Source organism: Anolis sagrei, chromosome 5 (genome assembly GCF_037176765.1).
Source record: "Anolis sagrei isolate rAnoSag1 chromosome 5, rAnoSag1.mat, whole genome shotgun sequence".
Lineage (NCBI taxonomy): Eukaryota > Metazoa > Chordata > Lepidosauria > Squamata > Dactyloidae > Anolis > Anolis sagrei.
In genome coordinates this window covers 58,249,058-58,274,511 of record NC_090025.1, presented here as the reverse complement: position 1 = coordinate 58,274,511, position 25,454 = coordinate 58,249,058, and the positions used below count along the sequence as shown (strand labels likewise).

At 40.1% G+C, this 25,454-nt stretch overlaps 1 protein-coding gene across 1 annotated transcript in view; it reads left to right on the top strand.

Annotated features, from left to right (window-relative positions):
- Positions 1–1,163: 1,163 nt before the first annotated feature.
- DDX60 (DExD/H-box helicase 60) overlaps positions 1,164–25,454 on the top strand; it is a 67,167-nt gene continuing 42,876 nt past the window's right edge. Inside the window, exons 1-11 of the mRNA XM_067468714.1 lie at positions 1,164–1,403; positions 6,913–7,106; positions 8,384–8,447; positions 9,883–10,072; positions 11,449–11,628; positions 14,949–15,065; positions 16,268–16,366; positions 20,994–21,155; positions 22,165–22,306; positions 24,032–24,190; positions 24,402–24,510. Coding sequence (XP_067324815.1) covers positions 6,971–7,106; positions 8,384–8,447; positions 9,883–10,072; positions 11,449–11,628; positions 14,949–15,065; positions 16,268–16,366; positions 20,994–21,155; positions 22,165–22,306; positions 24,032–24,190; positions 24,402–24,510 — 1,358 coding nt within the window. The 5' untranslated portion in view covers positions 1,164–1,403; positions 6,913–6,970. The remainder of the gene's footprint in view (positions 1,404–6,912; positions 7,107–8,383; positions 8,448–9,882; positions 10,073–11,448; positions 11,629–14,948; positions 15,066–16,267; positions 16,367–20,993; positions 21,156–22,164; positions 22,307–24,031; positions 24,191–24,401; positions 24,511–25,454) is intronic.

Here is a 25,454-nt window from a genome sequence, read left to right as displayed (position 1 = left end):
CAAATGGTCACTCGAATAGCCAGGTCTTCACTTTCCTCTGAAATGCCAGCAGGGAGGGGGCCAATCTGATATCTGCAGGCAGGGCATTCCACAGCCGAGGGGCCACCACTGGGAAGGCCCTGTCTCTCGTCCCCACCAAGCGCACCTGTGATGCAGGCAGGACAGAGAGCAGGGCCTTCCCAGATGATCTTACTGTCCTAGTCGGTTCATAGGAGGAAATGCGTTCGGAGAGGTAAGTAGGGCCAGAACCATTTAGGGCTTTATAGGCTAACGCCAGCACTTTGAATTGTACCCGGTAGCAAACTGGCAGCCAGTGGAGCTGGTGCAACAGAGGAGTAGTATGCTCCCTGAGTGCCCCTCCTGTTAGCAACCTGGCTGCCAAATGCTGGACCATTTGAAGCTTCCCAGCAGTCTTCAAAGGCAACCCCACGTAGAGGGCATTGCAGTAGTCTATACGGGATGTAACCAGAGCGTGGACTACCGTGGCCAAGTCAGACTTCCCAAGGTACGGGTACAGCTGGCGCACAATTTTTAACTGTGCGAATGTTCCCCTGGTCACCGCTGAAACCTGGGGTTCCAGGCTCAGTGACGAGTCCAAGATCACACCCAAGCTGCGAACCTGTGTCTTCAGGGGGTGTGTGGCCCCGTCCAACACAGGCTGTAACCCTATGTCCCGTCTCTTGATGTAGGTGAACTACAACTCCTAAACTCAAGGTCAATGCCCCCCAAACCCTTCTAGTGTTTTCTGTTGGGTCATGGGAGTCCTGTGTGCCACGTTTGGTTCAATTCCATCGTTGGTGGGGTTCAGAATGCTCTTTTATTGTAGATGAACTATAAATCCCAGCAACTACAACTCCCAAATGACAAAATCAATTTTTTTGGAGAGATAATCACTCCTTGGGTTGTTAGGTGTATGCTGTCCAAATTTGGTGTCAATTTGTCCAGTGGTTTTTGAGTTCTGTCAATCCCACAAATGAACATATATAGATATAGATATACAGAGAGAGAGAGAGAGAGAGAGAGAGAGGGAGGGAGGGAGGGAGGGAGGGAGGGAGGGAGGGGGTGTATATGGAATTTGCACTTTGGTGAAGGAGAGAAGTTGAAAGTCCTTATCCAAGCATAACTCCTATCATAGCATTGAGTCATGGCAAGTAAATAGGATTCAAGACAGAATCACCCTTGCTGATGCAATGAGGGCGCAATGGGTTTGATGGTTCTTACAGATCGCCATCAGAGAAACGAAACTTAGGCTTGACTCCTGGAAACGAAAGTTAAACATCAGGAACAGCTGGCTGCCCCTGCTTTGCTGAAAGCCAGTGCTGGCGTTGCCTCTTCTGCTGGGCACATCACGCTTCCCGGCTGGAGAGAAGAAGCGGTGCGTGGCCGGTGATCCTCCGTGGAAAGTAATGTTGCTGATGCGGTCGGGACGGGCCAGAGGCTTGGCTCAGCGATGGGGGAGTGACAGAGCTGAGAGCCCTTGCTTTGCCTTGCCTGTTGTTTTTGTTGTTTCTGTTCTTTCCAGCCTCTAATGATCCATCTGTGGAGACTGGCCATTGATTGCAAGATATGTCTCTTCTTCAGGCGCAGCAGTCTTTTCAGATCTCCTTTGACTCCCTTTGAACTGCCTGGGTGATGTAGTTTGGTGAGGCAGCAGCACTCTTGGGACCTTGTAAAACTACAACTCTCAGGATCCCATCGTCTTGAACCCTGGCAGTTCAAGTGGAGGCAAAAGGCATTCATTTTACAGTGTAGATGCACCCCCTGATCCAGATCATTTGCTATATAAACTTGCACAAAATTCAATTTCTGTTGTGCGGGTGATAAATGATAGGTATGGTTAGAGGTGCATCTACATTCTAGAATTAGCTAGTCATGGGTTGGATCCACATTGCTAAATTATATGGTCTAAACCAGCGTTTCTCAACCTGGGATACAGGATCTCTGGGGGGTTGTGACGGGGTGTCAAAGGAAGAAAACACAATATTTTCTGTGGGTCATGAGGGTTCTGTGTGGGAAGTTTGGCCCAATTCTGTCACTGATGGGGTTCAGAATGCTCTTAGATTGTAGGTGAATGACAACTCCAAAACACAAGGTTAATGGGTTGTTATAGGTTTTTTCGGCTATATGGCCATGTTCTAGAAGCATTCTCTCCTGAAGTTTCACCTGCATCTATGGCAAGCATCCTCAAAGGTAGTGAGGTGATGAGGTTAATGCTCACCAAGCCCTTCCAGTATTTTCTGTTGGTTGTGGGAGTTCTGTGTGCCAAGTTTGGTTCAATTCCATTGTTGGTGGAGTTCAGAATGCTGTTTGATTGTACGCGAACTATAAATCCCAGAAACTACAACTTCCAGATGACAAAATTAAATCCCCCCAACCCCACCAGTATTAAAATTTGGCCAAATTGGGTATTTGTGCCAAATTTGATCCAGATCTATCATTGTTTGAGTCCACAGTGCTCTCTAGGTGAACTACAAAACTCAAGGTCAATGCCCACCAAACCCTTCCCGTATTTTCAGTTGGTCATGAGAGTTCTGTGTGCCAAGTTTGGTTATATTCCATTGTTGGTGGAGTTCAGAATGCTCTTTGATTGTAGGTGAACTATAAATCCCATCAACTTATTTTTTACTTTTTTTACTGTTGCTGTAGTTTATGTGATTGCAATGTTTTTATATTGTATTGTGATACTATGTATATTGTTTTGTTGGAAACCACCTTGAGTCACCGATAGGCTGAGAAAGGCAGTATACAAATACAGTAAATAAATAAATAAATAAACTACAACTACCAAATGACAAAATCAACAGCCCCCCCCCCCCCCACTCCACCAGTATTCCAATTTGGGTGTATTGAATATTTTTGCCAATTTTGGTCCAGTGAATAAAAATACATCCTGCATCCTGTAAATATCAGATATTTACATTACAATTCATAATAGTAGCAAAATTACAGTTTTGAAGTAGCAAAGAAAATAACTTATGGATGGGAGTCACCACAATATGAGGAACTGTGTGAAGGGGTCGCAGCATTGAAAAGGTTGAGAACCACTGGTCTAAACTATCTTCTGTCAAGGGCTGGGTCAACACTGCATTTGAACTGCATTATATAGTCAGGGTGTCTTTTGTTTTAAAGGGAGAAAAGCAGTATATAAATGTAGTAAATAAATAAATAAATAGTAGTAGTTTGTTAAACGCTTAGACCATAGATCTTTCACATATAGGTCAAACAAATAGATACATAAAAACCAGATTATAAAATAGAACATGAAATACTCTATTTACTTGCTGGTAGATAAAGGTTTATTATTTCATTGTTTCATTTCCTCCATCTTCTTTAGATTCATGATGTGTGAAAGACCAGGTAGGATTCTGGCCACTGCCAATATCATCAAGCTATGTTTTTGGATTTCAAACTGAAAGGATTTTCATGCGATTCATAATCAGATTTCTTACAATTTATTTATTTATTTAAGATACTGCTATCCCACCTTTTCTGCAATGCGGAGCCAAGGCGGCTTACAAACAGAATACAAACATTAAAATTCTTCAATCAAGAGATCATAATAGATAAAAGCATGATAAAACAACAATAAATTAAATTTCAGTTAAAATCATAACCTCCCCTATGTATCCCTCCTCCATCCCAATCATAAAATCCCCGAGTCCTTGTTAAATAGGAAAGTCTCAACCCCTTTCCTAAAGCTGAACAAAGACGGAGCTGCCCTTAGTTCTTCAGGGAGGGAGCTCCAGAGGGCAATGGCTGCACCATAGAAGGAGCCTTCTCTAGTTATGCGTACATGCATATTCAGGGGCGGCTCAACCCATTACACAAAGTAAGCATTTGCAGTATAGTTGATTTTGCCCAGGGGAAAATAGACCTTGACACATGCGAGTTGTAGTTACTGGGATGTATAGTTCACCTACAATCAAAGAGCATTCTGAACTCCACCAATGATGGAATTGAACCAAATATGGCACACAGAACTCCCACGGTGAACAGAAAATATATATCAGTGATTGGTTTGGGGGGGGGGGGGGCGCCAAAATACTGTTTGCTTACCATTGAAAATTACCTAGGGCCACCTCTGCGCATATTGGTGGGGGCTCGCAAAGTGGCAGGGGTTTGCAACGTGGCAGGGACTGCTGACGAATGAAACTGGAGCAAAGTCCATTGGGAGGGAGACATTTCTTCTGATGGGACAGCCTTCCTCCTCATGCTAAAGTACACATCCGTAAATTTTAAATTGGTGTCAATTTTTCCATGCTTTGTTCGAGCGGAGAGATTTTTGCAAACATGGTGACACTATGTACAGTTATTTGTAAAAGTGTCTCCGCTCCAGTAAAGCAAGAAAAAAATTGCCCACTGGATAACCTTAGATGAGCCGTACACTCTCTGCCACAGAAAATCCTGTGATAAGTTCATTTGAGTTGCCTTAAATGAGAAACTACTTCAAAGTACACAAGAACAATAAATGTGTAATTGCGGCATGATCCCCTGAACCACAAGTCTGATATATTTGGTTTTTGATATATATAGTTTATCCACACTCTCGTGTCAGGAGCGTCCTGAGAAACTGCAAGTCGCTTCTGGTGTAAGAAAATTGGCCATCTGCAAGGATGTTCCTCAGGGGACGCCCGGATGTTTTGATGTTTTATCATCCTTGTGGGAGGCTTCTCTCATGTCCCTGGAAGGGGAGCTGGAGTTGGTAGAGGGAGCTCATCCGCACTCTCTCCAGATTCGAACCTGCGACCTGCAAGCCTTCAGTCCTGCCGGCACAAGGGTTTAACCCTTTGCGCCACTGGTTTATCTACACTCTTGGAGCCCCTGGTGACGCAATGGGTTAAACCCTTGTGCCGGTAGGACTGTAGACCGACAGGTCGGAGATTCGAATCCGGGGAGAGCACAGATGAACTCCCTCTGTCAGCTCCAGCTCCCCATGCAGGGACATGAGAGAAGCCTTCCATAAAGATGGTAAAACATCAACACATCTGGGCGTCCTCTGGGCAATATCCTTGCAGATGGCCAATTTTCTCACACCAGAAGTGACTTGCAGTTTCTCAAGTTGCTCCTGACACGAAAAAAAAAAAAAACACCACACTCTCAAAATATCATCCTTGGTAATGTTTGTGGAACTCTCTAATCCTCTAGTGTTATTCTTTAGTATACTTCCAACCCAAGTATAGTCAAAATATATGTTTTGTTATTATCCACAGTTTCAGGGATTCTGAAGGGAGGTCCTGGAATGTATTCCTCACAGAGTTGAACTGTAATTCTTGTTTAGAGGAAATAGACATTCAACTTGCTTGTTTGGTGTTATTGCCTTAAATAGCATGTAAAGTTCAATATACTTCTCATCTATATAAATAAAAATGTAATGTTCATTTGTGGGATTAACATAATTCAAAAACCACTGGATGGATTGACACCAAATGTGGACACAATACACCTATTAGGCCAACAAGTGACCATCACTCATAAAACATTGAAAACATCAGAAGAGACTTTAAAAGCCAACCCCCTCCCCCCCAAATACATTACAATACACACGTAAAACCACATATACACATATACACAAATATACACACATATATATACACATATACACAAATATATACACACACATATATGCATATATATACACACAAAACACCTATACACAAACTGGACCACAGCAACGCGTGGCTGGGGACGGCTAGTACTTTATATAACTATTACTAGCGCAGTACCAAGTTATTTGGGAGATCAAAATCTTCTCTATAGACCAGTCCAGTCACTGTGCAGTATGCTGGTGTGTGTGTGTGGAGGACTGTGTACTCTACCATGGTCTTGTGAAGTTTCCTTAGTTTACATGTAGAGGAGAGCTTTCAACATTGCGTTGGAATAATTATGCCCAACTGTCTATCCATTTGAATATCCACTAAGATCTGGCATACTGCAAACACATGGTGATCCCACCATTGTTAGAGGGCTGGTATCTCCTGGAAATTTTCTGCATCATCAAGTTGTATAATTATTTGATTGAAATGAGTTTTAAATTGCCGTTCTGCTACTCCCAAAGAGACAGAAGGCATTGATCTGGGAAGATAGACACCAATTTGAGGATTTAGACTTTCCCTCCCAATTTGAGGAGACAGGAGGCATTGATCTCCCAATCACACAAGCTAGTGGTAGCGTGATTTCAAAAGGCAAAATTGAAGTAGAAATGACTTCAAAAACTGTGGTAATATTTTTGAAATGTTGACATTTCTAGTGATTAAATTTATTTAAAAAATTACCACTCTAGGCTTGTGAAGCAGGATTTTGGGAGAGAAATGTCAGTTTGACAGATCCCATCCCACATGTTTTTCACTGTTTCTCCAATTGTATAGCGTTTTCTGAGCTCAGAAGATGTTCTCTGTCCATCTTCTTCCCCCCGTTTCCAGACACTTCGGAAACAATTTATTAACAAGTGTTTAGAAATGGGGTGCATGCTCTCTGGGATAACATCTTTTAGAGACATAATGTAGGATAGAAATAATACTAATAGATTCATTTGGTTGATAAAATTGGTAATATCCACATGATTTTAGTGTGTCTGGGGACCATCTACAGAATTTGAGGGGAAAAAAGCTTTTCTATTCTACCATGAGGCTGAGTAATAATAATAATAATAATAATAATAATAATAATAATAATAATTACAGAAAAGGAACACATCAAATAATGAACATATCTAATAATAATAATAATAATAAAGAAAAAATATGGAAGTGGCTCACAATTGATTTGCTTGTTTCCTTAAAGTAAGACTCATTAAGAAACAAACCTCTGGACATATTATGTGTTTCTGTATTTTTTCAGTGCAGTGTCTATTTAACAACTATTATATATGTAAAAGTCCATTAAAATAATCTAATGATACCTATGTGTTTCAAGGTGTATGGAATGATCCAGACTTAAATGAGCACAATATAAAAGAGCTGCACGAATAGTCATGGCTTCTGCACCAAGCCCAAAACAAGGAGAAGCCTCTTCAGAACCCAGGATGCTAAAAAAGAAGACAAAGGAAATGCAAGTACTTGCAGAAAAGGATAGAAATGAACCATGCTCACCTGATTTTAAAACAAGAGGTAGATAACCTGCTTGATCTATATTGTGATACAGATAATATCTATGGATGTATTTTCTTCCTCTGTTTAGGTGCTTTCTATACCATAGAATGAATGCAGTTTGACATTTTAAGTGGCATGGCTCAGTGCTGTGGAATCCTGGGGTTTGTCGGGCACTAGCATTCTTTTGCTGGGAAGGCTAAATCTCTCCTCCCATGATTCCATAGCACTGAACCATGGCAATTAAAGTAGTGTAAAAGGTATTCATTCTATACTGCCCTGGAGTCTCATTGTGGACCCAGCCAGGAGGGCTGAGCTAAAAGGGAGAGCCAGGTTGGGAGGGAGGATGGGGTGGGCCCAGGAGGAAGCGAGGCTGGGGATAGAGTAGGCCATAGAGGAGGCAGGGCTGAGGTGGACCTGGGCTGGGGTGAACCAATGAGGGGCGGGGCACAGGGTGGGACCAGGGGCAGATCACCCTCATGCTTTCCTCTCAGCATAAGGATGGGGCTGCTCACTCCATCCTTATGCTGGGGGGAAGGTGAGGCTGGAGGTCCCTCAGTCCCCAACTGCCTCTCCCTTTTGCCTGCATCAGGATGGGGCCTCGCCTCATCCTGATACCGGAAGAAGGGAGAGGCAGATGGTAGGCGAGGTGGCTTTGGAGCCACTTCATCTACTGCTTGCCTCTTTGCCTGGGCCAGGATTCTCCCGGCATCAGGATCGGGTCTCACCTTGTCCTGTCACTGGGAGAAGAAAGGGTCAGGTGGTGAGTGAGGCAGCTTTGGAGTCGCTTTGCCTGCTGGCTTCTCCTGGCATCGGGACAAGGCTGCTTGTCCTGTCCTTAAGCCAGAGAAGGGCCCGAGGAAGGCATGCAGTGACTGAGAGCACTCTAGAGGGCTCCCAGATGCCACATGCCTTTCTCCCTCATCCTTTCAGCATAAGGATGCAGCAGGCCACAGCATCAGTATGCCCAGAGAACGGGGGAAATTTTGAGGCTGAACATAAGAGCCCAGAGGCCTTAGTTTGACCATGCCTGGTGTAGATGCCCCTTTTGTTACTTGACATACCTTCATTTCATTCCTAGCTTGTTGTTTCCCTTGACCTGGGTGGGCTTATACCATCTGTTTCAAGACATAGAAAAAGACATAGAAAATATCCACACTAGTATGGGAACTTTCAGCATCCACTCCCCCACTTACAGGAGGTCTTGATGATGATGATGATGATGATGATGATGATGTGGTATTGATGATGAAATGCAGATCATGTGAAAAAAGGCATGCCTCTATATTCTTTTTCAGATCTACATAGATGCATAGAAGAAATTACTGATTTTCTTTATAATTATGAAATACCAAAAGCTGAGTAAGTATGTCAGGCTTGCAGCCTATTATTACTTTCATTTTTTCACTGCTTGCACTCTTACAGCTTCCTATTGGTCTACTTAAGTTTTTTGAAGACACTGATTGATCCCCTGCAATTTTGTAGTAGAGATATCATTGTCTCACTAGGGACCTAATCACATTGATGAAGTCCCCCGTGGTGATTCACAAGCCTTTGTGGCAAATCAGGGGGACAGCGGGGGAATTGCGGCACCCGGTGCCCTGCACCCTGCCCGCCTGGCAGTGGATGCTTCCCCATCACGTGTGGGGAAGTGTCACTGCATGGCCTATCTCCTCTGTAGCCCTGTTGTTCCAAATGGAAGATGGAGAAGCTAACCATGCTGGTGGCGCAGTGTTGTATGATGGACAGCATGGGGCTTCATTGCTCAACTGGGGTGGCAGCATCGTATGATACTGATTTTTCCATACATTATGAGGTCCTAAAAATCACTGAATTAGCAGCTTTGTTGTCAAGCTGGGTAGCTTTATGTCAAGGGTTAGGGTTAGGGATAGAAATCTAGGGAAAGAGTAATCAATTATCTTAAGAACCAAATATTTAGAAAACAGCCATGTAGCTTGTTGGAGCTCCCAGTGGTGCAATGGGTTAGAGTGCTGAGATGCTGAACTTGCAGACTGAAAGGTTGCAGGTTTGAATTTGAGGGGTGACATGAGCTCTCACTGTTAGCCCCAGCTTCTGCCAACCTAGCAGTTCGAAAACATGCAAATGTAAGTAGATCAATAGGCAGGAAGGTAATGGTGCTCCATGCAGTCATGTCAGCCACATGACCTTGGAGGTGTCTACGGTCAATGCCAACTCTTTGGCTTAGAAATGGAGATGAACACCAACAGCCAGAGTCGGACAAGACTGGACTAAATGTCAGTGTAAAAACCTTTACCTTTACCTATGTAGCTTGTTAAGCATTTCTTTTTTTTAGTCATTCAGCTGGTTTACACTCGTTGGCCAAAAACAGTTGTAAAAATTCTTGTAAACAGTTGTTCAAATTATTGAGGCCACAGAGCCAGCAGTAGTGAAGGGGAGAAAGAGTTAGGGTTCATCTATAGAATTAATACAATTTGACACCACTTTGCTGTGGAACCATAAGAGTCATAGTTTTAGAATAACTGAACCCTTCTCTGCCAAAGACTGTTGGTGCGTTACCAAACAACAACTCTATGATTCCACATCATTGAGCCATGACAATTAAAGTGATGTCAAACTGCATTAAATCTACAGCATGGATGCACCCTTAGAGACTAAAATGGATGAGGAAGTCAGAGATGTGAGAGGGTCAGAGAGAAAGCTGCCAAGGACAGGATCCATTTTCTAATTAGTTTGAATGTTTCCACGGCGTATTTTGCTATTATCAATTAATTATTTCTGCTAAATGTCATTGTCAACATTCAATGTTTTTGTCCAGATATGTCAGCTTGCTGAATGATTATGTTGAGTCAGAGTTTTTTCTGATTGATGGTGATTCCTTGTTCTTCACTTGTGCAACTGACACAACATTACAACCAGGACAAAACTTACACTTCTTTTACTTAGTCGAACGCTTTCTCCAGGATTTAACGAGCAAAGGGGCAAAATTTATCATTGTTTTCTTTAAGGTAAGAAGTAGATGATTATTTACTGTCTTCATTTTTTTGTCCTTCAATATGGAACTAAATTAATTGTCCTTTAACCTTAAACAAAATCATACATATAAATACTAGTACTAGTCAGGGGTGCTGTGAATAGATTTTAAATCAGTTTTAAGGGCTTTAACAGTTTATTTTTTTAATACTATTAATATTTAATTCTGCTTTAATGTTCATATGTTTTAGGTTTTAAATTGTATTGCACTGGTTTTACTGTAAGCCACTTTGAATCTCTTTTTTAGAGAGAGGAAGCAGGGTACTACTACTACTACTAATAATAATAATAATTCAGAACTGATGTTTGTCAGTATAGATTTGAGATCTTTAAACCACTTTGAGGTTCATCAAAAATGCATGTAAAAATATCTGTCAATGTTGTAATATGCTGTATATACCTACATTGTTATCCTGCCTTATAAGCCTAAAGAGATTTGGAAGAGAGTTTCTTTCTCAAAGAGGACAATAAGTGTAGGATTTTCCCTTGTCTGTTGAATGGGAATGTTTCAGCTTTACCTTGAAAACACTGACAGTTTCATTCCTTTGCTGTGTTATGCTTAATTATTCTTTCCATCATGTTCTGAGTCTTATAGTTGGTAGTGCATCTCTAGGCATAGCCTTATTTCCTTCTTTATACGTAGGTGCTAGTTGCTGCTTAAGGTTGACATAAAGATGTAATGGAATGCAAGAAGCTGTCTTATAGTGCCAGGTCATTAGTTCTTCTGACTCACGTTTACCAACACTGACTAGAATGGCTCTCTGGTATTTTCTGGTGGTCTCCTATCCAGTTATTTTCAGGCATGACCTTTACTAGCTACCAGGCCTGTAGCCAGGATTTCATTTCGGGGGGGCTGAATTTTTTTCAGGGGGGGTTCGGGGGGGAGCTGAGTTTCAGGGGGGGGGGCTGAGTCTGAGTGAAAGAGGGTTTGCCTAGCAAACCTTTTGTATCATTACCCCAATACCCTCATGCATATGGGATATATTGAGTATGGTTATCAGATCATGATATGAATAAACATAACAGTTTAAATAATGCAGCAGTAAGGCCTTTTCGCGAACCACCATGAGAATTTCGGGGGGGGGGGGGGCTGAAGCCCCCTGAGCCCCCCCCCCCGGCTACATGCCTGCTAGCTGCTGAATCAGATGAGGTCCTGTATGTTCATTTTACACATTTATTTATGCAATATAATTATAATTTGCCTTAGGGAGTCCATCATGCAGATAGCCTCACAGGGAATCAGGATTCATGTAACTCTAAAAAAAAAAAAAAAAAGAACATCATGCTTTGAATTTACAGCAAACGTTTTTTTTAACCCACTTAAGAAATCATAAATATGATTTTTTTCCAGGATGCAGAATATCTATATTTCCAAAATCCTGCTCTTATTTCTCTGCGTAAAGCATTGATCATGCATCTAAAGAACAACACTGAAATTGTCGTGCTTACTTCAGGTCAAGAATCGGATGTTATCAGAGTGTATGGATACCACATCCACAGTGCATACCGGCACCAGATATTTTTCCAGAAGGTGAGTACTGGCTTAGAAAAAAGTGCTAAATTAAAGAAAGAAGTTAATCTTGAAAAAGGCTTAAAAACAATCATGAAATGTGTGGTTACCAACTATTGATTTTTTTTTTTGGTTGGAGAAATCAAATAATACTTAGCACATTTTCTCTAGCCGTGGTTTCTGTTGACTTTTTAAAAAAGAACTATAGGAAAAGTAACGAGGGAAGTGCTCGCCAAAATCACTAATATGAATGTATTTTAGTGGTATTTTGCAAAAAGTTTTGATCTCCTTTTACTCCTAAGTGCTGAGTAATACTTATTACTAGTGAGTAGAGCTGCAAATTGTACTAACACTCAATCTACCCTGCTATATAATGCAGTTTCAACTGCCTACACTGACCATATAATGCACTTTCAGGCTGCATTATATAGCAGGGTAGATGGAGTATTGGTAACATTGGCAGCTAATACAATGTATTACTCAGGGCCCTTCTACAAAGGCTCTAAAGCTCTAAATGATGCCTCACGTAAAACTGGATTAATATGGAGAAAACTGGGATTTCCCAGTTTACTCCGCATTAATTTGACACCTGCAAAGATCCGGACCTTACCTTACCTTAAAGTTTGGACCTTTGCAGGTGAGAGCTCTGTAGGGATTGACTTAGCCAACAGGCCCCATTTTTATGCGATGGGGGGCGGGGGGAATGAGAAGGCTGGAAGGGGTCTGGATGCCATCCCGGGTCAACCATCTAGCCATCCCCGAGGGAAAGCCTGGGGTTGTGGGAAGGTGTGGGGACAAAATCTCGGGAGGCACCAGTACTTCTCGACATTTTTACCAGTATAGACAAGCCTTCCGCACTTTAGAGGAAAGGGCGATCAAAACATTTTTGCAAAATACCACTAAAATTCATTCGTATTTGTGAACGACAGTATAGATCAGTGGTTCTCAACCTGTGGATACCCAGATGTTTTGGTCTTCAGTTCCCAGAAATCCTAACACAGTGGTTCTCAACCTTTCTAATGCTGCGACCCCTTAATACAGTTCCTCATGCTGTGGTGACCCCTCCAACCATAGTATTATTTTTGTTGCCACTTCACAACTACAATTTTGCTACTGTTATTAATCATAAAATAAATATCTGATATGCAGGATGTATTTTCATTCACTGGACCTAATTTGGCACAAATACGTGATATGCCCCAATTTGAATACTGGTGGGGTTGGCAGGGGATTGATGTTGTCATTTGGGAGTTGTAGTTGCTGGGGTTTATAGTTTACCTACAATCAAAGAGAATTATGAACACCAACAATGGAATTGAACCAATCTTGCCACACAGAACTCCCATGACCAACAGAAAATACTGGAAGGGTTTGGTGGGCATTGACCTTGAGTTTTTGAGTTGTAGTTCACCTAGATTCAGAGAGCACTTAGGGAAGTATTCGTGATTATTAACTATCATAGACACATCCCAGTGGTTAATGTTCTTCCTTGCTTCTGTGTGGAATATTGCCAAAAGACTGGATTATCTGATTTGATAATTTGGATTATATGGCAGTGTAGAAGGGGGCCTTCAGCTCTAGCTATACCAGTGGTTCTCAACCTGTGCATCACCAGGTGTTTTGGCCTACAAATCCCAGAAATCCCTGCGAGTTCACTAGCTGTTAGGACAGTGGTTCTCAACCTGGGGGTCGGGACCCCTGGGGGGGTCACGAGGGGGTTTCAGAGGGGTCGCCAAAGACCATCCAAAAACCTATTTTCTGTTGGTCATAGAGGTTCCATGTGGGAAGTTTGGCCCAGTTCTATCATTGGTTGGGATCAGAATGATCTTTTATTGTAGGTGAACTATAAATCCCAGCAACTAAAAGTCTCAAATGCCAAGGTCTATTTTACCCAAACTCCATCAGTATCCATTCACATTGGGCATGTTGAGTATTCATGGCAAGTTTGGTCTCCCTGATACAAACCTATATTTTGTTTATTTTTGTACATTTTTATCTCAAACTTTCATTGACCATGGAGTTCAAGGTGAATTATGTAGCATTGCTTCAGGCAGTGTTTCTTTTAAGCAGACTTCCATTGATAACAAGACCCAGACTGGTTTAGCTATAGAAAAGTGTCTGAATCATATATACTCAAGAGGGATCTGTGAAGTCCAATTCTTTTTTGTTACTATCTTCAGATTACCTTATTTATTTATTTACAGCTTTTATATTCCGCCCTTCTCACCCTGCAGGGGACTCAGGGCGTATTATAGTGTACACATATATGGCAAACATTCAATGCCAATTTTGACATACAACAATGCCTATATCATCACTTGAGAGGCCCCTCCCGCTTCTGGCACCAACGGCTGCTCTGGCCAGAGGGAAGACAGAAGGGAGCAGAAGACACTGCCATCTTGTCTTTACTAATAATATAATATAGTATATTGTATATACATATAATATTTATAATATTATAATGTAATACAATATAATACTAGTAATAATAATTCAATATTATAATTATAATTATATACTTAATTACATGTAATATTACTAATAATATTACAATATAATGGTTTGGTGTAATATAGTAATATATACTGATATTGTACTATGCTAATAATATAATATATTGTATGAAAATATATATTGTAAGCCGCTCTGAGTCCCCTTCGGGGTGAGAAGGGCGGCATATAAATGCTGTAAATAAATAAATAAATAAATAAATAAATAAACATATACAGACAGAGACAGATGCTATTTAACTTTTTCTGGCCGCCAGGGGAGCTGTTGCTTTCATCGTCCATCTGCGACACTGATGAAGTACTTCCGCATTCCCCGCATGCTTTTTGCTGGAGATGCCCTGTGGTTTAGAATGCTGCTTGTTTTGAGACTCATGTTTGGTCATTAATGACCATAAACATTAATTCTCTAAAGTTGTGAGTCTAGTGTATGATCTCATAAGTATTGAGCAATATGCCAGCCAGTGTAGTATTTTTTTTAAAGTCTGCTGGCTAATTAATTTCAAGGAGTCCTTTTAGCCACTCAAAATTCTAAAAAAGTTCAAGATGGTTGTATAGGTTCTTTCATACAGTAGGAGAATTGTGGAATTGGGATTCCTGGTCCTGCAGAATACAGGAGGAAGATTTCAGTACTTGCTTTGACATGTAAAATTCAAGAGAAGAAGTTGAACAGCCAGGCAAAGTAATTGATCATTTTGCCTGTTCTCCATTTGGGAATAGGGCTCAGGTTAAAAACTGTATTAGTGGGGGAAAGCTAGATAATGTATAGAAATGCTAGCTTCACTAGAATCAGGAAGCATGATTTGATCATTATTTTTCTCCTCTTTTTTTTAGCAAAAAGCGGCAGTAAAGCATTACTATAAAACACTGATTGAGAACTTGAAAGAATGTAGTGCAAAAATATGCCTTTCTCTTGGTGGTTGTTCAAATCTGTCTGTTTTGACAGCAAAGGTAAAGGTCCATTTTGTGCATTTCTGTTTACATAAACAGGAAATGACCTCAAATGAACAGTAGGAAATGGTGCAGATGCCGATGTTTATCTGTAAGGTTTTCAGTTCCAGAGGGGCATCTATAACAAGCCAAATATCTTAAAAATTCAGTAAAGTAAAGGTAAAGTCTAGTCATGTGCAACTCTGGGAGGTGGAGGTGCGGGTGCTCATCTTAATTTCTAAGCCAAAGAGCCAGCGTTGTCTGTAGACACCTCTAGGGTCATGTGGAAAGTATGACTGTTTCCTTCCCGCAGAAACTGTACCTATTGATCTACTCACATCTGCATGTTTTCAAACTGTTAGGTTGGCAGGAGCTGGGCTGACAGCGGGAGCTCATCCCGCTCCCTGAATTTGAACTGCCAACTTTTTGGTCAGCAAGTTCAGCAGCTCAGTGGTTTAATCTGCTGCACCACCGGGGGACCTATGAAAATGTACCCATGTCTTATTTTTGGCCAAAAATGAAGGAATCCGTGTTAAACAACTCTCTCTCTCTCTCTCTCTCTCTCTCTCTCTCTCTCTCTCTCTGTGTGTGTTTGTGAGGGGGGGGGGGTACTTTCCAGGGTAAGAGAACTTATTTTGGGAAAGAGCCAGAATGTTGTATTGATTTGAATGTTGAAGTCTGACTCTGGAGACCTGGGTTCAATTCCCTAATTGACCATTGAAACTCGCTTGGTAATCTTGAGCAAGTCACACACTCTTAGCCTCAGAAAATCACATAATAGGTTTATTAGGTCTGACCATAACTCATAAGATGGAAGTGCACACAACAACAGCTCACAGCAAAAACAAACACAATTGTCCTGGAACATTTCTTTAATTCAGGTATACAGTATTCTGACTATCAAAAAAGCATAAGCAATGGTAATGTCAGAAAAAAATTACTTTTGACCATGACTTAATCTATATGTTTCTTTAAATACAGGGTTAGTCAAAATGCATAGGCCAAACATACATACAATTGTATGTATGTTTGGCCTATGCATTTTGACTAACCCTGTACATAGATAATGCCATAAGAATAACATAGTGCTAGTTCCTTCACATATACACTACAATCCATATAGGTTTTAAGTGTAATTCAAACAATAAGTCTGACCTTTTAGAATCTACTTCTCCATTATGTTACTAGAAAAATATCTAATCTCTCTGTATTTCAAATGTCAGGTTCATGAAAAATTCAGCCAATTCAAGAAAGATATGGAAGATCTTCGATACATCATCTGCATTATCACTTGCTCACTGGTCCTGGAAATACACACTCAGGTACTAGCAAGTAAAGTTGCAAAGTAGACAGGTATTTGTTAATTACGAAAATAAATAACAATTCAGTCTTATGTCAGGTATAGATTATTCTACAGTAAGTGTTAGGACTTTTTAGGGTGCATGCCTACTGCAAAATTAATGCAGTTTGATACCACTTTAACTGTCATGGGTCGGTGTGATGGAATCCTTGTATGATGAGATGCTAGCATTATTTGGAATGAAAAGCTAAAGCTAAACTTATTTCAACATTGTCACTCCCAGATGGGACAGAGCTCCATGTGAGCTCCTGGCTATCCCAGGCATCCCATGCGGTCAACAGAGGAGTCTGCATCACCAGGAAGAATAAGGGGGGCAATTTTCTGTTAGTGACAATAACAGTGACATGGCAGATAACCCCCTTTTTCCTGTACTGATGCGCTCATAGAAAAAGGTAAGGACAGTGGTTGCCCTGTGTGGACAGAGAGGACTGGTCTGAATTGAATCTGATGCAGATATCCATACTGCCCCTGGAGTATCTCCTAATTTTTCCTGAAGTGAGGAAAAGCTGGATTAGCTTAGAAAAGACACACAAAGCTGAACAGCCCAGAAAACATGCAACTACCCAAAGCTGGATTAATCTACTTTAACTCATGATACTCATCCAAGGTGGAGGAATGATATGAATACAACCAGGCACGAACTCAGGGGGAGCTCAGATTTCAGTGCATGTTGAGGAGTCCTGAAACTTAGACTGGATCCACACTGCCCTATATCCCAGGATCTGATCCCAGACTACTTTCTTATCCCAGATTATCTGGCAGTGAGGACTCATATAATCTAATTCAAAACAGATAATCTGGGGTCAATGCTGGGATATTGGGCAATGTACATCCAGCCTTAGTGTGCATCTATACCAGGCACGGGCAAACTTTGGCTCTCCAGGTGTTTTGGACTTCAACTTCCACAATTCCCAACAACCTTAGGAATTGTGGAGGTTGAAGTCCAAAATATCTGGAGGGCCAAAGTTTTCCTGTGCCTGATCTACACTGACATATAATGCAGTGTAGAGTTGTATTTCCCTGCGCACATTGTATGGCTAATGCAATTTAATCTGAGCTACAATGCTTAATTAGGCTGCACCCTAGGTTATGAAAACACAGAGGAAGATCCAAATTCTGCTCCAGGATTCAGATATTCCCCTGTGTTGAGACAGTGGAATTAGCCATCCTGTGGAAACCCAGGAAGGTGGGATGGCAGTGTTTTCCTGCCTTCTGCACCCCAATTTTCCCCACAGAGAAGATAAAATTCTCGCATGGCAGCAGCCTCTTTTTCATAGTTCTGACCTATGTGACTGGCAAAGGAACATGGGAAGAGTGGTCAGCATAGATGGGGCTTAAGTGGTGGCACAAAAAAGATTTGTGCAGTTGAATTGGTTCATATCTTACTGTGATTCTGTGCTGCACTTTAGAGAAATGGCTATGGTATTTGACTTGTCTATGAATGAGTGAACACTCCACAGTTTCAAGTGCATTTCCAAAGCTTTTGGAACTTTCAGTCTTCTTAAGCTTGTTATCTCGCTTAATTACTTAGACATAGGGTATTGTATAAGTTAAGAAGCTTCAAAATTTGACAACCTGTACATAGGAAGACCTCCCTTGAGAAACTCAAACCTGAGGATATTTTGGAAGAGCTGCGAGCCTTCCTGTTATGAGTGTCTGTTGGTAGATTGGCAGGAAGTGAATATTCATTTTGATTTTGACTGATTTTTAAAAATACAGTTTACAAAATGTAATCTATATAAATAAAAATATAAATAAAAAATGTAATGTTCGTTTGTGATACCATCAGAACTCAAAACCACTGGAGGAATGGACACTAGACACTATCTCAAGCAAGCTATGTTCTCCACTCACAAAAAACACTTTCCCTCCTTCCCCCCTCCCCCCCTCAGAAAGACGTCCAACTTAAGCCTCAGGGAGGGAGGGGGGAGGGAAGGAGTGCATGTGCATGGCCAGCAAGCTCCCACAGAGGCTCTCTGTTCAGGAGCTGGAGGAAAAGCCCTCATCCCCGCAGGCCTGTCTTAAAATATCTCTCCAGACCCGACCAATCTACCGTCGATGGGATGGATTCGGGAGAAAGGAAACTGCGGAAGCAAAAGCAATCAAGCTCAGAGCAGATCCATTGATAACCCAGGCTCAGAATACAGAACCCCCTATTCATGTCAGGCAGGAAGACCCCATTCAAGCCCTCCCAACAGATGGCCATCCAATTCCAACCCCATTCTGCCAGGCAGGAAGACACCATTCATTCTACAAATATAGCATCCCAAGCATATAGGATTAAATAGCATAACAATAATAATAATCCAAAATAATAAATATATCAACTCTAATAGGCTTTAAGTCAATGATTTGACACATAAAAATCTATCTCAAAGAACTACAAAAAATTGAACTGGCCCAACGATTCGTACAGCTATGTAATAATTGGCAATATATATCTATAAATTTATATAACCCTTTCAAAATATTTTTGATAACATGTTAATTATAAAATACTTATTTAATTTTAAAATATTTAATTATTTTCATTTAAAATATTTAACTTTTGAATACTTCATTTAGATATTTTAAGTTTAAAATATTTTTAATTTAAACATATTTTAATATTTTCATTATAAAATATTTAATTCTTTAGTTCTAAAATATTTCAGTTACATATTTTGATTTTAAAAATTATTATTTACATTACATTGTTTTATTTTAATATTTCAAATTTAAAATATTAAATTGTTTAAATTTAATATTATTCCTTTAATTTTAATATTATAATGTATACATATTTAATATTTACATTTCATAATACTTTATTTTAATGTATTTTATTTGGTTTAATTATTAAATATTTAATTACTTAATAATTTGTTTTTAAAATAATAATTTAATTTAAAATTATTTAACTTTAATGTTTTAATTTTAAAATATTAAATTGTTTACTTTTACAAAATTAAAATCTAAAAATACTTAATTAACTTTAAAATACTTTACTGTTAGTATTTTAATTTAAAAAGTATTTAGTTGTTTACTTTTCAAATATTTTCCATATCACCAAGCTAGGCCACAGCAATGAGTGGCTAGGAGGGAGACCAGGGAGGGAGGGAGGGGGATCGCCGGGGAAGGGGCCCTTTGATGCCACGCATGGAAGGACGGGCGTGGGAAACGCTTTGAGGTATAGGAAGGGGCCCCAAAGGCCATCCAGTCCCACCTCATTTTACAGTAAAGGAAGACACCATCAAAGCCCTCCCGACAGATACTCAACCAGTTGGAAGGGAGTCCCAGAGGCCATCCAGTCTAACACCCTTTGTCTATCTGTATGTCCATCCATCCTTCAATCCATCAATCACTCCATCTACATATCTATCTACCTACTACCTACCAACCTATCTATGTTCTATCCATCTACCATCTGTTCCATCTATCAATGTCCCTTCCATCTGTCCCTTCTGTCTATTGCTTCAACTGGAATTCCTCTCTTATCTGAGGGCCACAGCAACGCGTGGCAGGGTACAGCTAGTAGTTGAAATAAAAATGACTAATGATGAAGTCTTCAGGTTTTAAGGTTGTTTATTCTTATCCATGTGGCTTGATTCCTAAATACATGCATCTCAAAGTGAAGCATAAATAAATAAAAATACAGGGGTTGTTCTTGAAGGTCCTGGGCTGTACAGAAGAGACCAGGGACCTTTTAGCTCTCCAAGAGTAGTTCTATTGTACCTTCCTAGCTGGTAGAGAGAAATAACGGGAGTTGTAGTCTAAGGGCGCTTCCAGACAGTGCCAAAATATGTGTTTTAAATCTGGGGGGAAAGTCCTGGGACCTGATAGCAGATCCACATCCTGGTACTGATCTCAGTCAGTACCAGGAAATGGTCCCCCACCATTCTCACATCTTCCTTTGAAGTGGATGAAAATGAAGGGAATCTGGCAGAAGTTTTTTGTTTGTTTTTAAAAAATTCATTTGATTATGTGTGCCTGTGTGAATACTTCATATGTGCCTGTGTGAATATTTCAATGTAACCACATACAGATTTCTTCTCACTCTCTACACCCAATTGTTAATTCAAACTTTGTTTAATATTATAAAAGTTAAAAGAAAGAGTTTCAGAGAGTTCTAACTGCTTTCCACTTGTGCTTCCCTTGAGCCACCTGCATGTCTGTGGCTTCATGTTTTGACAGCCCAGTCAGCTGATCACCTGTTTCAGGCATTTAAAAAGCACACATGCACAGGAGCAGTCCACACAGGGGGAAGGGAAGGACATCTTATGCATGACTGCAGGAATATGCAGTCATTCAAAGGTGCACATTTTTTGAGTGGAATTGGGTTGTAAGAGCACCTTTTTACAGCTTTTCAGCTGTAACCTGATTCTACCAACACTTTGATTATATGTCGTTTAGCCACCCCCTTTTTAACCCTCTTCTAGGTTTTTTTGCCATGTGTAGAAGGGTCCAAAAGTATTGGGGGTGGGGCAGGGGTACACATTCTATATGTTTCACATGTCTGTACTTGCTAATTGAAAAATGAAAATTGGAAAATCAAGTGAAGTCTGCTATAAGAATGTAACATGTTCTTTATTTTTTTTGTTTAAACAAAGAAATATATGAACACAACATTAACACTGCAAGAAACTGAAGATCTAATGAGGATGTATTGCCTCAGTGTGGTTTTTCTACATCATCTGCCCCTTGAGCAGCGAGCTCGAATTAGATACATTGATGTCTGCTGGAAGAAGGAAGCTTTAAGATTTATACAGCAGGTAGCTGTTGCAACAAATGCTTGTAATATGTAATTATACTGCTGGGTTCCTTTTCAAGTGCCGGTTGTGTGACCATCTTTGTGCACCTAGTGTACTCTTCTTCTGGTAATTCCTCAGGGTATATATTGAATTTGGCGAGGAAACATTCTCAAAGTGAAAAGGTAACTGCCTGATGGATTACTGGAGATGGGGGAAGGGTGCGGCAAATCTTTCTGGCCGTGCCGAATCTCAGCTCTAGCAGTAGCAAGTCTCCAGGTCTCACAATGCTTGTTCAAGATTCCTTAAGTTTAATCTTAAGTTACGCTTGAATTTAATTAACCATTTGCTCAGCCATGGAAGCTAAATGGGAGACCTTGGACAAGTTGGACTGTATCTGCCCCAGAAGATGGCAATGATAAGCCTCCTCTGAACAAATCTTGCCAAGAAAACCCTAAGATAGGTTTGCTTTAGTGTCATCATGAGCCAGAGACAACTTGAAAGCATATAAAAAGATGATGGTGGTCTAGTGGTTTAAAAGTGAGCTCTCTTTGCATAATTCTTTTATGTTGCTGTGAAGGGCTTCAGGAACACAGTACACTTTTCCAGTTGGTCAAAGTAGAACTGCTAATAAGTCCTAGAACTTGAAAAAATACTCAATTCTCCAGCTTGGCTGCTAGCTATGCTGGCTGAGGGATTCTGAAAATTGTAGCCTGACAACTATTGTTCCTGTTCTCTTGTTTTTACTCTATCACCAAAACAGATATCATGAGAAAGAGAAGAAATCTTGACCCACCACTTAAATTGGACAGTTGTCCAATTGGACAGTTGTCTAATTTTAGGCTTTTTAGAAAAAAAAGAAAAGAAAACTCACTGGGTAAACTCATCCTAGCTCTTTAACTAATGCCATGAAATTGAATAAATATTTTTTTTTCTATTTTTGTGTTAGTATATTTCACTATATGAATGAATGAATGAGAGGATTCCTGCATTGGATATTATACTGATTTTTTCCCCACTCTTCTTCCTTTAGCATAAACTCTGTGAATTTCTCGTTCTGGGACATCTTACCACTCAGTCTTCATGGGAAATGGATTTTTCTACATTGCCTGATTTAAGTGATACCCTTTTATGGAAGAATATTGTATTTTATTATGAAGTAGAAAATGGTGCAGGTGCATTATTTATGTTAAACCATTTAATTACAATTTAGAGCCAATGTTTTCATGATGTAAATTATGTTTTTCATGGATTATGGATAAAAGAAGAAAAAATGTAATAATTAGATCATAATTATATGAGTTTCTTCCTTGAACTAGGAGGATGTAATAAACATTTTTATGTATCTTAATAAGCCCATTATCAGTGCAGATTTTTTTTTAAAAAAACAGTCTTCTGAAGGGTTCCATCACCAAAAAAGTTTGGAACCTTTGAAGTAAAGCAACGCTGAAGGAAAATGTACTTGCATCCAGGGGAAATGTTGGAAAATGCAGATTGTGCGTTGAATATCAAACTGTGGAAAAGGCAGGATATAAATAAATGTCATCACCACCACCACCATGATAATCTAGTATATTTATTTGATTTGCAATATATTACCATATACTGTTTTGGGTAGATTTTCCAAAACTGTTATAAATGGTAAGATGTATGTTGGCTTTGGCACCAGTTTGCTAAGTTTGAATATGGGACATCTACATAACCGTGGTGGCGCAGCGGATTAAGCTGCAGAACTTGCTGACCAGAAGGTTGGTGGTTTGAATTTGTGGGACAGGATGAGCTCACATTGTTAGCCCCAGCTTCTGTCCACCTACCAGTTAGAAAACATGCAAATGTGAGTAATCAATAGGTACCACTTGGTGGGAAGGTAATGGCGCTCCATGCAATCATGCCAGCCACATGACCTAGGAGGCATCAATGGACAATGCCAGCTCTTCATCTTAGAAATTGAGATGAGCACCACTTCCCAGAGTCAGACTCAACTAGATTTAATGTCAAAGGGCAATCTTTACCTTTACATAACCATGCTGGTAAATAAACTGCAGTCTTTAGTTCAGTAATACCTTCATTCTTGAAGCTATATGGAAAAGGGGAACATTTCCCCTGCACCTCTGTAACAATTCTTACATATTTAACAGGGCCCTAAATTTCCAGAGCAGAATCTTCACTGAATGTCTGGATTTATATTTTTCTTGTATGTTTTAAGCCTCATAGATTATTTGGCATTATTTCTTAAATCTTAAAAGATGATGATGCTGCTGCTGATGATGATAACAACTTTATTTTATATCCTACCTCCATCTCCCCAGATTTAAAATATAATTTAAAATATGAAAGAAAAGAATAAAACAACAACATTATAACAGAATATAAGAGCAACCATCAAGCCAACAACCAATGAACCTGCAATAATAAGCAATTTCTGGGCACGGGTGGGCAGACTGGTGCAATTCAATTGTAAGGATAGGACTGATGGATAAAGTACGTAAGTCAAATGGCAACATTAGGGATAGAGGGCAATGTAAGATGGAGCATTATAACTTTGGATACAGAAGAGTAATAAAGCGCAAGGACAAGATTTTGGGTCCTAGTTGGGGCCAAGATCTGGGGGATTGTCCAATCAATGGCATATTGGAACATCCATATTTTTAGATCTTTGCAGAAGATAGACAGGGTGGGTGCTAGTTTAATCTCCCTGGGGAGGGAGTTCCAGAGCCGGGGGACCACAGCTGAGAAGACCCCCTCTCTCGTCCCCACCAACCATGCTTGTGACGGGGGTGGGAGTGAGAGAAGAGCCTCCCCAGAAAATGTTAGTGATTGTGCAGGTTCATATGGGAAGATGCAGTCAATTCAACATTTCTATGTAATGTTAATATTTATAATCATATTTTTTTTCATAGGATTTGATTTTGATTTAGGAACAATACTTAGTAAAGACTATGAACTTCTGTGGAGACATATTACAGCATTATCTAAATCACATAATATTGGATCATCATTTCCATTGAAGATAGGCTCGTGCTGTTTTCTTGAAAAGAAATCTTCACCTAGCCAAAAAGGTAGCAATTTCTAGACATTATTTTGCATTATTTTATATGTAACATTTTCACTGATAATAATTATATACTTATAATCAAGAGTTCTTTTCTGGTAACAAACATTATGTATATTTGAACGTGTCATGAGAAACTATTCACTATGTCAAAATAAGATGTACCAAAACAACTATTTCATAGTTTTGTTTTGTTTTTGTTTTGTCTTTTTGTACAGGTATTGCATCCAAGATGGCAGTTCTCAAACCAGGACTTATACCAATGGAAAATTCGATAGTGAATGAATTTGCTAAGGATATTTTAACTGATTTGTCATTTTTGAAAAGGTATGCAGGTTTTTTTTTATTTTCTTAGACTTTTGAGTCTGCAGAAAGGCTCAGGTCAGGCATGTAGCCAGGGGGGAGCTTGGGGGGCTTCAGCACCCCCCCCCCTGAAATTCTCATGGTGGTCTGCGAGAAGGCCTTACTGGTATATTACTTAAACTGTTCTGTTTATTCATATCATGATCTAATTACCATGCTCAATATATCCCATATGCATGGGGGTATTGGGGTAACAATACAAAAGGTTTGCTAGGGTAGACCCTCTTTCGCCCAGACTGAGCCCCCCCCCCCCGAATCAAACTCAGCTCCCCCCAAAACAAAATCCTGGCTACGGGCTTGGCTCAGGTTAATGTTTAAGGCAGCAAGTTCCTCAGCTATTCCCAGCATAGCCCTACATAAGCAGAGAGCAAGAAAACCCAAGAAAATCTAACAGAGGAAAAATTCCCTTGTCTTCCTGGAAGAACATTCAGCTACAAATCTCCCCGCGCCCAATAGAACAGGAGGTCCATAGTACCCAGTAGCTGCTCCTTGGTCTAGTATGTAGGAGACTTCTCTTTAGGAGTGTTTATGTCCTTCTCATTCTACTTTGATTCTGTCATCTTTTCTTTGGGGTCAAATGTTTGTTAGGGAACTATCCTACTAAGATGCTGCAGTCACATGTAATTTTGTAGGTAAATAATGAAAAGATGTTGCAAATGGTTTCTGTATTATTTCTTTAAGTGGGAAGTTATTTCTGTATGTATCTCTGATGCTTAAAGTGATTTTTTTTGGGTGAATCCTATACAAACTCGAGGCTCACACTAAATTATTAAATAAATGAGAGTCTGAATTTATACTAATATTCTGACAATTTCTGCATTTCACACCGAATCAGTGGTCACTAATCTATTGACTCTTCAAAATTCTCTCTCCAAAAATATAATGTGTCAAGCTTTTAAACATTAGAA